Source organism: Aethalodelphis obliquidens, unplaced genomic scaffold (assembly GCF_003676395.1).
Source record: "Aethalodelphis obliquidens isolate GAN/ISIS:26980383/991018 unplaced genomic scaffold, ASM367639v1 scaffold46, whole genome shotgun sequence".
Lineage (NCBI taxonomy): Eukaryota > Metazoa > Chordata > Mammalia > Artiodactyla > Delphinidae > Aethalodelphis > Aethalodelphis obliquidens.
In genome coordinates, this window is record NW_020837990.1 from 15,972,102 (window position 1) to 15,986,773 (window position 14,672).

The following is a 14,672-nucleotide window of genomic DNA, read 5'->3' on the forward strand; positions in this document are numbered from 1 at the left end:
AAATATTTTAACATGGGAATTTAGCCATAATTAGCATTAATTAACCTAAATAAGTCATCAACTTTTACCTATTTGTTCTTTTTCCTTAATAGATGTATTTATTTACAAACATCTCTATGGTTAAATATTTAGTACTAAAAACATCTTAAAAATGAAACGATTTGTCCGTTAGTTAAGGTCAGTTCAAATGAGAGCAGAGATACAAAAGAGTGAAACAACAGAAGCAAAGCAAGAGCAAAGGTGCTTCACCAGAAGTCTTCATTAAGAAAATATACTTTATTTTATATAATTGATGCTATATTCTTCTAAAACGTTCCGTATTTCTTCAATATTAACAATATCAACAAAATGCATTACTTAAGCACACATATGAAACGTGCTATTTTAAGAAAACCAAATATTTTTTAAAATTTTACTTACTCTTAGCCACTCTACCATATTCTCTTCAATTTCACTATCAGCAGAGATGTCTAATATAAGACGTCGTGTCAAATGAGCTTTGTGATATCTCATAAAAACGTCTTTGTTTTGTACATATTTAAGTACCAAGAGCTGTACAGAAAAAAAAGTTACTTTCAATTTACATACATTCTTAGCCATCCCTCTCATTTAGACCTTTCTACATCCCCAATTGTCAAAATTCAGAAATTTATATAATCAAATACAGAGAGAGGTTTAGTAAATTGCCCATCTCTGAAAAATAACCAGTCCTGAAATACTACAATACTTTAATACTTCAAAAGTTAGCAAATTTGAGACTGTAACCAAATAACCTTTTAGTTCTTAGAAACATTAAGTTTTGAGATTTAATATAAAGTGTGATAAAACTTTACATGAAAATCAATGGTTCTTCCCCATTTTTTTCTTCTACATTTCTTCTTCACTTTATTCTAACGCTAATCTTCTCTCTAACCACCCCCCACTCCACCTCCCCGCTTTGCTGGCTGCACCATGCAGCTTATGGGATCTTAGTTCCCTGACCAGGGATTGAACCTGGGCCCAGCAGTGAAAGCAGTCTTAACCACTGGACTGCCATGGAACTCCCCCCTCTAACCCTCTTTGTCTATACTTTCTCTATATCTTTACTTACTAATTTTTTCCTCTTTGATATGATGTCCTTGGCTTATATCATATTACAATAACAAGCAGAGACAAATAAATATGAAAGCAACTAACTTTTTATCTACATTCATTTATCCCTGGCTATCTATTTTGGGCTCTCACAAAAAAAAAAGAAGTGAAAAACTCCTGGTCTCTCAAATATCATTCCAAATACTACCAGCTAGCTCCATTTTCCCTTTTTTTGTCCTTTAATACAAGCTAGAATTTAACTGACTTTTAAAAATAATCAAGAAAGGGGAAGAATTAAATATTATTTCCCTTTCTGGCAGCTACAGAATAAAAATTTTCAGTAAGAAAAATAACTGCTCTATAGAGATCTTGCACTGGTAAAATTTCATAATATTAGTTGCTTAGAGATATACGTTAAAAAAAAAAACTGAGGCTATCACAGAAAGCCTTATAAGCAAAACACAAATTCAAAGATAATTTAAAAATTTCAAGTTAAAAAAATTTTATGTACCACTTCTTTAAGCTTTGCTTCAATCTCTTCAGAGGTTAGTTTTTTGCTTAATGGCGTTTTTCTTAGCAACATGTCACAGTAATTGGCAAGCAGCTCAGGGCATTTTGATTCAGGCTGAGTTTTTAATCCCACCCTAAAAAAGAAATTAAAAGCAGTTGATGAAAATGACTGAATCTGCAAATATTTTTTCTAAAGCCAATTTTTCACAGATTTCTTATGTTGTATAGATCCAATGGGACTAGGGTAAGCAAGTCTACATCTAGGGTGCATAGTTTAAGGAGGCACTCACTCTTAGGTTCCCATAAGTGCACTTGGAGAACACTGAGAGTGAGACCTCCTTGTATTTTGTAACCTATGTGCCACCTTGCCTCACTCTAGTGGCAGCTTTGTCAATGATCTTTAAAAGATTTTATTAAGATGCTTCTAAAATAGTTTTGAAAAACTGTGTAAATCCTTGCATATTTATAAGTTAACATTTAAAACTTTTTTTTTAAAGCACTCAGTGTTCGATTTATTTGCAAGATGTCACACAGGTAGCATTCTCCCCTGTTTTTCACGATCTGATTCAGAACATCAATCTATTTATGTTAAAACTGTTACTTCACTCTTTGAGACATATCCAATGTAACCTAAATTTCACAGTGATATGATATATATCATCCTTCATTAAAAACAACTGTAAACAAACTTTCCTTAAACAATGAACTTACATCTCTATTTCACTTTCCTAACAAAACTTTAAAACGAGTGTATCATATTTTATGTTTGAAAGTCTTTCATTTATTCTTTATCAAACTTCTCTAAACTATATATGTAAATAAATTTAAATTCAACATTTTAAAACTTCTTATATATAAAATTCAACTGTTATCAGAAATGAGTTGTCCAAATTATAAGTACACGACTTAACAAAACAACATAATTATATTGTGTGTGTATAAAACATATGCATATGCAAAATTTTGTCTATGAAGTGGATGAAACTTTTTTCCCCTCCCAATTATGAATGCAGGAAATCATCAATTTTACTTCTACTTTTTGTATTTATAAATTTATGTCTTTTACCTAAAAAATCTTATTCATATTTATAGATAGGACTAGAAGAAGTTTTTCTTATAATGTTACTCAATTCATTGAGCACCTCCTGAGTTATTTGCTAAAAAAACATATACTGATCTAACAAAAAAAGTTATTTTTTAATAATGGATCAAATTAGCCATCAATTGTGTTGAAAGCAAATAATTAGAAACCATTTTGCAAAAGGATATAACATCTAGTCATTAGAAATTCATTTTCTGTACAACAATACCAATATTTCAAAATATTCCTTTCTTAAACGACTTGGAGGCATTTTACAATTCAAGGCACATACCATAGTAAGAATGAAGAGAGATATGCCTTTCTTTACAAAATAGGGAAGAGTAATTCTGGAAAGGAGAAGTGAAAGGAGAAACTGCAATACTTCCACCAGAGGGTTCAATTTCAGAAAAAAGTAGATGTGGAAATTGAGGATTTAGAAAGTGATTTCCTTAAAAGTAGCTACACTGGCATACTCTTGCGAATTCTTTCTGTATCCCTCGAGGTAGATATAGCAAGTCTAAAGACCACTAACTTACTTCATAAGAATCTATCCATCTCCTCCAATCTATTCACATTGCCAATACCTAGCTAGCTTCTATATGAACTGCTGTAATAACTGCAGTAGTCTATCTCCCTTCCTCCAATTCAACAGGTTGAGAAGACAGTTTTCAGTCTTTTATTGTTGTTTCTTTGGTATTGTGTCATTCCCCCGATCTCTGGCTTTTTGTGTTTTGTTTTTTTCCAGTTTTTAGCTGTTTTACTATGATGTACCTAGGAATGGTTTAATTTGTAGTTATCATGCTTGAGATTCAAAGAGTTGCTTGAATACAAGTTGGCATCTTTTGGCAATTTGGAAAAATTTTGGTCAATAGCTCATGCCTCCTTTTCCTTTCTCTATGATTCCAATTACATATCGCTATAGATATTTTACCTTTTCTCAGGTAACAATTTCCACCTATTTGTCTATCAATATGTATTACTTACTCATTATTATTCATGATCTATTTAAGATTACTGAGATATAATTCACATACCATACAATTTATCCATCTGAAGTGTGTAATTCAATGTTTCTTTAAAGTATATTCACAAGGTTGTACAACTATCATCAAAATAAAATTTTAAACATTTTCATTACCCCAAAAACAAACCCCATACTCATTAGTAGTCAAATCTCATTTTCCAGCTATCCCTCCCTCCCAGTCCCTAGTTATAACTAATCGACTTTCTGTCTCTATGGATTTCCTTATTCTGGACATCTCATATAAATGGAAGCATACAATATGTGACCTTTTGTGACTGGTATCTCTTACTTAGCATAATGTTTTTATGATTCATCCAGATCATAGCACATATCCATTCATTCCTTCAAAAAATTATCCTTTTATCATGGTCAAAAGATTTAGCATATTAGCCATTTTAAGTGTACAATTCAGTGGCCTTAAGTACATTCACAATGTTCTGCAAATATCATCACTATCTATGTCCAGAACTTATTCATTATTCTAAACAGAAACCCTGTACTCATTAAACAATAACCTTCCATTCCCTCCTATCCCCAGTTCCTGGTAATGTCTATTCTACTTTTCTGTATCAATAAATTTGCCTATCCTAGATACTACATATAAATGTAATCATAAAAAATTTGTCCTTTTGTGTCTGGCTTATTTCACATCTCAAGGTTTCACTCAAGTTGTAGCATGTATCAGAATTTCTTTCCTTTTATGACTAAATAAAATTCCATCGCATAGATATACCGCATTTTGCTTATCCATCATCAGATAATGGACATTTGGGTTGTTTCCATTTTTTGGCTATTAACAATAATGCTGCTATGAACATTTATGTACAAGTTTTTGAGTAGATATATGTTTTCATTTCTTTTGGGTATATACCCAGGAGTGGAGCTGATGGGTCACATGTTAACTTTATGTTAAACTTCTTGAGAAACTACAAAAGTGTTACCACAGTAGCTGTGTACCAACTATAATGATCCCAATCTCTCTCCGCATCTTCACCAACACTTGTTAATGTCTTTTTAATTTTAGCCATCCTAGTGGGCGTGAGTGATATATCACTGTGGTTAAGTTATTAATCTTAATTATTTTAAAGTCCTTATCTACTAACTCCAATAGTGGGATCACCTGAGAGTCTGCTTCTGAAATTATTTTTCTCTTAGTTGACCATAAATTTCTCTGCCATCACAGGACTAGTAATGTACTGAATACTACGCACTGCATATAAAAGAATCATGAAGGGGGAGAGGGATAAATTAGGAGTTTAGGATTAACACATACACATTATTATATATAAAACAGATAATCAACAAGGATCTACTACATAGCACAGGGAACTATACTCAATATTTTGTAATAACCTACAGGAAAAAAGAATCTGAAAAAAATATAAATGTATAACTTAATCACTTTGCTGTATACCTGAAATTAACAGAACATTGTAAATTAACTGTACTTCAATTAAAAAAAAAAAGAATCACAGAGGCACCAGACTAGTTTATCTTCCATTAAGAATGTGTGTTCACCCTTTGTTCTGCTATGGCAGAGGCTGATCACTTTAATCCAATCAAACTATTTTGGTTCAAGGATGGGTTGTAGTTTTGGTAAGAATCAGTCTACCTCTGGTTACCCACTGAATCTAAGGAATGTCCCTCCTGGGCTTTCACTTGAGATCCTAGTTGAGTTTTGTCATTCCAGTCCTGTGTGACCACCAAAAGCTCTACTGTCCCCCAGCAGTACTGCTCAGCCTGAGTGAAACCTAGATTCTCAGTTACTTTTTTTCAGGGAAACACAGCTACAAAGCATCAGCTAACTTCTGAAGGTTCTCTCTCATTTCTATAACTTTCATTATTTTGTTCTAGTTGCTTCTGTAGCTCTTTGATAATATTAAAATGAGTATTTCCTAAATTTACCTGATTTCCCTGATTGTTCTCAGTGGAAGCACTGGCTCACCATGAACTACTATATTCCTCCTCAGAAGTGACTCTCCCAAATAACCTGGATGATACTAGCAGCTTTATTCTTCTAGAACATTACCTCTACCACCTCCAATAGCTACAACACTCATGTTCTGCTGCCTGAATCATCTAATAATACTCATTTTATTCCACAGAAATTTCCTACTTAATCTGGAGCTAAAGACAGGATCTGGTCACCTTAGAATAAAAAAAATAAAGAGAAAGTAATCCCCACTTCTGGGAATTTAGACTGTAGAAACATATAAAATGGCAACTGTACAATATTATTCACTGGAGCACTATTATTAGTAATAGCAAAGTATCAGAAAATACTTAGTGTAGAAATAAAGGATCAATTAAATAAACTATGCCATATGTACCAGACATAACACCATGCTGCTATTAAGAATAACGAAGTTATGAAAAAAACTACAGCTAACATACTAATCAGGAATAAGACAAGGATGTCAACATTCACCACTGCTGTTCATCACTGTGCTAGAAGTTCTATCTAGAGCTAGAAGTTCTAGTTAGAGCAATTAGGCAAGAAAAATAAAGACATCCAAATTGGAAAGAAAGAAGTAAAAGTATCTCTATTCACAGATGTCATGACCTTCTATATATAAAGTATTAAAGAATCCACAGAAAAGCTACTAGAGCCAATGACTGAATTTATTAGCAAAGTTGCAGGGTACAAGATCAACACACAAGAATCAGTTGCGTTTTCATACGCCAGCAATGAACAATCCAAAAGGAAATTATATAAACAATTTCATTTATAATAACATCCAAAAGAAAAACATACCTAGAAATAAACTTAACCAAGGACATGAAAGCCCAAGCAGAGTAAAAGAGCCATCCTTGCAGGTCTGCAACTTTGCATGAGGTGTCAGAGCCACTAGAAAGGCCTAGCATCCAGGCATCAAAGACCAAACAGTTAAGGGGTGTGTTGACATGAAGGAGTGGCCATGTATGGAGTATGAGAGAAGAGACCAAATAGGTAAGGAGGGTGTCCATGCAAGGAGAAGGTACAACGGGAGGCATTAAGGCTCCAGTTGGATGAGGAAGGCATTCATGTAGGGGGTGGCCCAGTCTGGGGAGTCAGAGCCTCAGCAGGGTGAGGAATGCATCCACAAAGAAACAAGGCCAGGTACTGTAGTTGCAAATGCATATGTGTACCTTTAGCTTGTCCACTGAGAGGCTCTAGGAGCAGTGACACCACAATAGCAATTAATACACCTAGCAACAGATTTTGTCCACTAAATACCAACGTCCACTAAAAGCAACTAGAGCTCTGTGAAAAAATGGCTAACCCTGAGGCTAAGGCAAGGGAAAGTACAAAATGAATCCGGAAATCTTCACATCCCAAAAAGAAAGAAGAATTTACTTTAAAAGGACCCAGAAACCAGCTCCCATTAGTGAAATCTAGGATAATCTAAAACTCAAAACAAAGAATAAAAGTAAATTATGGGAGTTCCCTGGTGGTCTAGTGGTTAGGATTTGGTGGTTTCACTGCTGTGGCCTGGGTTCAATCCCTGGTCAGGGAACTGAGATCCTGTAATCCATGCAGCACAGCAACCCACCACCCCCACCAAAAAAAAAAGTAAATTATAACCCATTGAATAAAAATAGTAAACTATGAGTTCATACTGAGATGATAAATCAATGTACGAATTGAAAATTTAATGAGCAATGATGGGATCTTTACAGTTTTAAAGTACCTGTCAAAAAATACTTAATTACAAAAAGAAAAAGAATGAGTGGATAAGTCTGGCATATACCAACTTAATTAGGTAATCAAACTAAACTAAATCAGTACTGGGATAAATCAAAATCATGCACCCTCCCTCACATAAGATGCAATGACGGAAGTCCCTGGTGGTCCAGGGGTTATGACTCCATGCTATCACTGCTGAGGGCCCAGGTTCAATCCCTGGTCAGAGAACTAGGATCCAGCAAGCCATGTGGCGTGGCCAAAAAAAAGATTCAATGAGAATAATAAACTTTCACTTCTGCCAAAGATGCAAACCTGAATCTAATCATAAAAAACATCAGATTAACTCACACTAAGGGACATCCTACAAAATAATTGGACTGTAATCTTCAAAATGTCAAGATAATGAGAGTCAGAAGAGAGACAGTTCCACACCAAAGAAATAGGAATATAAGAACTAAATGCAACACATGATTCTGCGATGGATCCTTCTGCTATAAAAAATACAACATTATCAATAAATTTAAAGGGATCTGAGGAGTAGATGGTTATTATGCATCAAAGACAATTTTCTGACTTTGATAGTTGTATTGTGATTATATTTGTAGAAAATATACACTAGTGTACTTGGAATAATGAGCAACTTACTCTCAAATGGTTCCAGAAAAAAAAGTTTTAATGTATTTCCAAAGAGAAAAGGATAATAAACTTACAACTATATGTACGTTATTTCAACAACTGAGAAGAAAAGATTCCTTGTAAAGCACCACTTCACCAAAACTACAACTAGATTAAATTTAAAATTTTGAAAAGCCTGTATCTATTAAAGAAATCGAACTTGTGATCAGTACCTGCCCACAGAGAAAACTCCCGACCCAAATGGTTTTACTAATGAATTCTACCAAACATTTAAGGAAGAAGTAATGTCAATTAAACTAATTCTTTTAAAACATACAAAAGGAGGGAATAACTCTCAATACTTTTTGAGGCCAGCATAATCCTGAAACCAGAAAAGGACAAATATCAAAAAAATGAAAATTGTACAAGGCACAAAGGCCAGAAAGAAAATGGTAAATCCACAAATATAGACAAAAAATATTTAACAAAACACTGGCAAATTAAATCCAGGAATATATAAAGAGAATAATACAGCACGACCAAGTAGAATTTATCCCAAGAATTCAACCTTGGTTAAATGTTTTCTTAAAAAAAATCAATGTATCCTGAAGAAGAAAAACGGAACTGAAGGAATCAGGCTCCCTGACTTCAGACTATATTACAAAGCTACAGTCATCAAAACAGTCTGGTACTGGCACGAAAACAGAAATATAGATCCATGGAGCAGGATAGAAAGCCCAGAAATAAACCCATGCACCTATGGTCAATTAATCTATGACAAAGGAGGCAAGAATATACAATGGAGGAAAGACAGTCTCTTCAATAAATGGTGCTGGGAAAACTGGACAGCTACATGTAAAAAAATGAAATTAGAACACTCTCTAACACCATACACAAAAATAAACTCCAAATGGATTAAAGACCTAAATGTAAGACTGGACACTATAAAACTCTTAGAGGAAAACACAGGCAGAACACTGTTTGACATAAATTGCAGCAATATCTTTTTTGGATCTACCTTCTAGAGTAATGAAAATAAAAACAAAAATAAACAAATGGGACCTAATTAAACTTAAAAACTTTTACATAGCAAAGGAAACCATAAACAAAATGAAAAGACAATCCACAGAATGGGAGAAAATATTTGCAAATGAAGTGACTTGACAAGGGATTAATCTCTAAAATATACAAACAGCTCATGAAGCTCAATATCAAAAACAACAAACAACCCAATCAAAAAATGGGCAGAAGATCTAAACAGACATTTCTCCAAAAAAGACATACAGATGGCCAAAAAACACATGAAAAAATGCTCAACATTGCTAATTATTAGAGAAATGCAAATCAAAAATACAATGTCACCAGTCAGAATGGCCATCATCAAAAAGTCTACAAACAATAAATACTGGAGAGGGTGTGGAGAAAAGGGAACCCTCTTGCACTGTTGGTGGGAATGTAAATTGATACAACCACTATGGAGAACAGTATGGAGGCTCCTTGAAAAACTAAAAATAGAGCTACCACATGACCCAGCAATCCCACTCTTGGGCATATGTCCAGAGAAAACCATAATTTGAAAAGATACATGGACCCCAATGTTCACTGCAGCACTATTTACAATAGCCAGGACATGGAAGAAACCTAAATGTCCATCAAAAGAGGAATGGATAAAGAAGATGTGGTATATATATACAATGGAATATTACTCAGCCATAACAAAGAATGAAATAATGCCATTTGCAGCAACATGGATGGACCTAGAAATTATCATATTAAGTGAAGTAAGTCAGACAAATATTATATGATATCACTTACATGTGAAATCTAAAAAAAATTAATCAAACTTATTTATAAAACAAAGAGACTCACAGACTTCAAAAACACGGTTATGAAAGGGGAAATGTGTGTGTGTGGGGGGAATAAATCAGGTGTCTAGGATTAACATATACACACTAACATATATATATATGGTGTATATATATATATATGGTGTATATATATATATATATATATATATATATATATACACACACACATACATATATATAAATAATCAACAGGACCCACTCTATAGCACAGGGAACTCTACTCAATATTCTGTAATAACCTAAATGGGAAAAAAGTCTGAAAAAGAATGGATATATGTATATGTATAACTTAATCACTTTGCTGTACACCTGAAACTAACACAACATTGTAAATCAACTATACTCCAATATAAAATAAAAATTAAAAAGCAGAACTGATGTTTCCCTCAGGTTTCTTTCTGAGAAGAAATTCTGCCCAAAGATGTATAATAATTCCTGCCCAAGAATTTCCGGCCTGCTAGCCTGCCCTACAAACTTTGGATTTGCCAGCCCCCACAATTACATAAGCCAATTCCTTTAAATAAATCTCTCTTCTATCTCCCCACACCCCTCCCCCAAATCAATGTATTTCACCACATCAAAAGAATAAGGAAGAAAAACCTTCTGGTCATTTTAAGACAGAAAAAGCATTTAATAAGTCAACACCCATTCATTATCAAACTTTCAGCAAATTAGGAATTTAAAAAAACCCAATTAAAGGCATCTATGAAAAACCCTCACCTAACTTTGTACTTAATGACAAAATATTAAGGCTTTTCCCCTAAGCTTGCCAAAAAAGGCAAGGATGCCCACTCTCACTACTTCTGTTCAATACTGTACTTATGATCCTAGCCAGTGCATCAATCCAGAAAAAGAGATAACTGGTATAAAGATGAGAAAGGAAGAAATAAAGCTGCCTTATTCAAAGATTACATGATTTTTTACATAGAAAATCTCAAGAAATCTAAAAAAGAACTACTAGAACTAATAACTTTAATAAGGTAACAGGAGGTAAGATCAATATACAAAAATCAACCATATTTTTATATACTAGCAAAATACCAGAATATCAAAAGCACTCAAGGAAAAAAAAGAACAAAGTTATACCAGCTGACTTAAAGACTTACTGCAGAACTATATTAATCATGGCTGTTTGTAATGGCCAAAGGATACCCATTTAATTCAATGGAATAGAATAGAAAGTCCAGAAAAACATACATATTTTTAAGTCACTTGATTTTTCACATAAGACACTAAAGCAACCCAGTAGGGAATGGGAAGTATTTCCAACAAATGGTGATGAAACCACTTGCTATCCATACAGAAAAGAAAAAAATGAAAGTTAATCCCTAACTTACACTATATGCAAATATCAATTTAAGGTGGCTCTTAAATGTAAATATGAAAGCTAAAAATTATAAAGCTTCTAGAAGAAAACAGAAGGTTATCTTGTCCTAGTGTCAGAGGTAGACAAAGGTTTCCTAGACAAAACATAGAAAGCAAAATCCACAAAAGAAAAGCATATATCTTATAAAGGACCTACATACAGAATATATAAGGACTCACAGCTCACTACTAAAAAGGAACAACCCAATAGAAAAAAAACAGGCAAAAAATCTGAACACTTTTTAAAGAAAATAAGAGTACCAAAAATACCAAAAAAGTGTTCAATATCAATAGACATGAGGGAAATGGGAATCAAAACTATACTGAGATAATACTACATACATTCAGAATGACTAAAATTAAAATGACAACACTAAACACTGGCGAGAACACGGATTAAGTGGTATTCTTATACTTTGCTGGTGGGAGTGTAAAACAGTACAACCACTTTGGAAAGCAAACCACTGTGATACAAAAAAACATGGATAAATCTTAAAAACACTATGCTGAGTTGAAAAAAGCTGTACACAAAAAGTACATATTGTATGAATTCCATTTATATGTAGTCCTAGATCAGGCAAAACTAACCTATGTTGAAATAATCAGAACAATAGTTGCCTTCTGGAAGGAGGTGGAACTGATTGGGAATGGACATAAGGTAATTCTCAAGGATGATGAAGATATTGTATATCTTAATAGGGATGTAGGCATTTGTCAAATCTGACAAAATTATACACCTAAGATATGATTTATGGATATGACTGTAGGTAAATTTTACCTCAAAACAAACACAAAATTCAATTAATGACTGCATGCTAAAGTGTTTAGGGAGCAAAGTTTACTGATGCTTGCAACTTCTTTTGAAATGCATTTAAAAGTTGACTGATGGATGTATAGGGAGATACATATAAATAAATATACATATATATATATATATAAATATACATATAAAGATACATATACATATAAATAAAGCAACAGAGTGACTTTACTCTTCAGTTTGAATATTTTCATTAAAAAATGCTGGAAGTAGTGGAGAATAAGTAAGACCTTTATGTATTCACATGAAGAGATCTCTAAGATGTAGTGTTATATGTTTCATATTTATAAAGAGAACACAATAAATGCCCTTCTAAACAATGCCAATAAAACTGTATGACCCAGGTAGGTGTCTTCCACTGTGATGGCACTCAAATAACTTACACGGTTCAAAAAAATACAAAATGAAAATGATTTTTAAAAAAAAACAACAAAGCCCTGAACAATTACTTTTCCTTCTTGAGAAATGCTATTTTTGAATATTTTAGCATTGTGTATAAAATTTATTTAAGATTAAGAAAGAAGTTTTTCCAATTAACCTTTAGCACTACTTAGTACAACTCTGAAGATACTATAACTAGCTCAGATTAATTAATATTTCATTAACTTTTCATTTTCAGATTTTCTGTAATAGTAGCACAAATAAATCTATCTTACTTGAGATTGAGATCTCACCAATGAGAGATCAACTAAAAAAAATATATAAAAATTTACATTAAAATTGATTTCCCTTAAAATCAGTATGGTGAATAGAGTCATATTCTATGCTTTTGTAGGTTATAAAATAACTTTGGTGAATAACGAGGAGGGAAAAATCAAGAAGAGATTCAAAAAGATTAAGAACAAAACGTTTTTTACTTAAAAAAATAAGGTCAACATTCTTTGGTCATAGAGGAGATAATATAAAATTTAAAATCAAGACAGAATTTTTAATAATCAAAGGTGGCAAAAATCATAAAAGTTAAAAAAATGAAAAACAAACCTGATAGGATTAGGGAAACAGGGCACTTTGCATATCCAATAACATATAATACACTCCAAAAAATTTAAGAATTTTAATGTAAAAATTTTAAACATGTGATTTAAAAGACTTACCCTTTCTGCTTCAAAGGTAATTCAAGTTTAAATATGGTAGCATCATTAACAACTGCTTTATATGCCTACAAATAATATAAAATAAGATACGAACATTATTTTTAATACTTAAAATAGATAATTATAATTCTAAAAATACATAAAATACAAATTAGTTTTTATTTTTAATGATGTATCTGGCCAAGTCAATGATTTCAACATGCTCTTTCTCATGTCATGATTATCATTATTCTCAAGTGAGGTATTAATGCTGCCTGACAACCATAACATTTTCTCTTGTCCACACATTCTCCTAGAAAACATTTTCATACCACCTCCTTTCTCTTCAAACCTCCAGTATTTCCTCTCCCATGCATACTCTCAGCTGATGATGTGGCTTCCTAATTCACTGAGAAAACCAAAGTAATCAGAATTCCCTCCTTTTTCTCCTGTATCATCAATTTTCCCCCCTCCATTATTTCTACAGCCTCAATATGCATACATATTATTCTTTAAATCTTAAAAACTCTCTCTTGGCTTTGTCCACCTTCAGCTACTTCCCCATATTTCTCTCTCTCTAAGCTAAACTCCTAGAAGAATTATCTAACTCACTGTCGCTAATTTCTCTACTACCATTCTTATCTGAAACTGTTCTAAACAGGCTTTCACACTACTACTCCAACTAATCATTCTTGTCAACCTCCATGTTGCTGAAGACAATGGTTAATCCCCATCTTATCTGACCTATCAGCAGCATTTTAAAACAGCAGATCCTGCCCTCCTCCTGGAAAGTGCTTTTTCCACTTGTTTTCTAGCACAGCACTCTCCTGGTCATTCCACTCATTCGCCTCTCTCCTCAGGAAAGATGGCTGGTTCCTTATCGTTATGATAACTAATTTTAAAATGCCCCAGACCAGTCCTTGGATCTCTTCTCTTTGCTATCTTCACTCTTACTCTGGAGATCATAGCCACTGTCAGTGCTTTAAAAACCATCTATATGCTGAAGCTCCCAGATTTATTTTTGCAGGCCCGTCCCCTCCCTTAAGCTCCAGATTTGATGTTGCCATATGGACGTTTAACAAGCATTTCAAAGTTAACTTGTCCAGAACTGAGTTCCTAATCTCTCTTCAACCATCTCCCCAAAACCTGCTTCTCACAAAGTCTTCATCTTCCCTCATCTCAGCAAGCATATACTTCTAATGGATCAGAACAAAAATCTGAGTGTCATCCTTGACTGATATCTTTCTATCACATTCCACATCTGATTCCATTAGCAAGTCCTGTATAGCCTATTTTTACAATATAATCAAAATCCAACCACTTTTGACTACCTTCACCTACTATCGTTCTGGGCAGAGCTTCCATCATTACTTAACTGAATTACTTAAATCGATTCTTAACCCATTTCCTTGCTTCCTCTCTTGCCCCCTTCAGTCTATTCTTTTTGCAGCAGGCAGGTGATCCTGATAAAAATGTAAGTCAGATCCTGTCATTTGGTTCAAGATATTTCTATGACTTTCTATCCTACTCAGAGTACAAATGAAACTCCTTACCATGGCTCAGTCTTACATGATCTGG

The 14,672-nt window shown here is 33.4% G+C and overlaps 1 protein-coding gene across 3 annotated transcripts in view; it reads right to left on the reverse strand.

Annotated features, from left to right (window-relative positions):
- The window catches only part of CUL5 (cullin 5), a 96,677-nt gene that overhangs the window by 13,046 nt on the left and 68,959 nt on the right, over positions 1-14,672 (reverse strand). For all 3 annotated transcript variants that reach the window (XM_027082404.1, XM_027082405.1, XM_027082403.1), the window contains 3 exons: positions 13,116-13,180; positions 1,583-1,715; positions 421-552 (listed from right to left, as the gene is read on the reverse strand). In XM_027082404.1, coding sequence (XP_026938205.1) covers positions 421-552; positions 1,583-1,715; positions 13,116-13,180 — 330 coding nt within the window. The remainder of the gene's footprint in view (positions 1-420; positions 553-1,582; positions 1,716-13,115; positions 13,181-14,672) is intronic.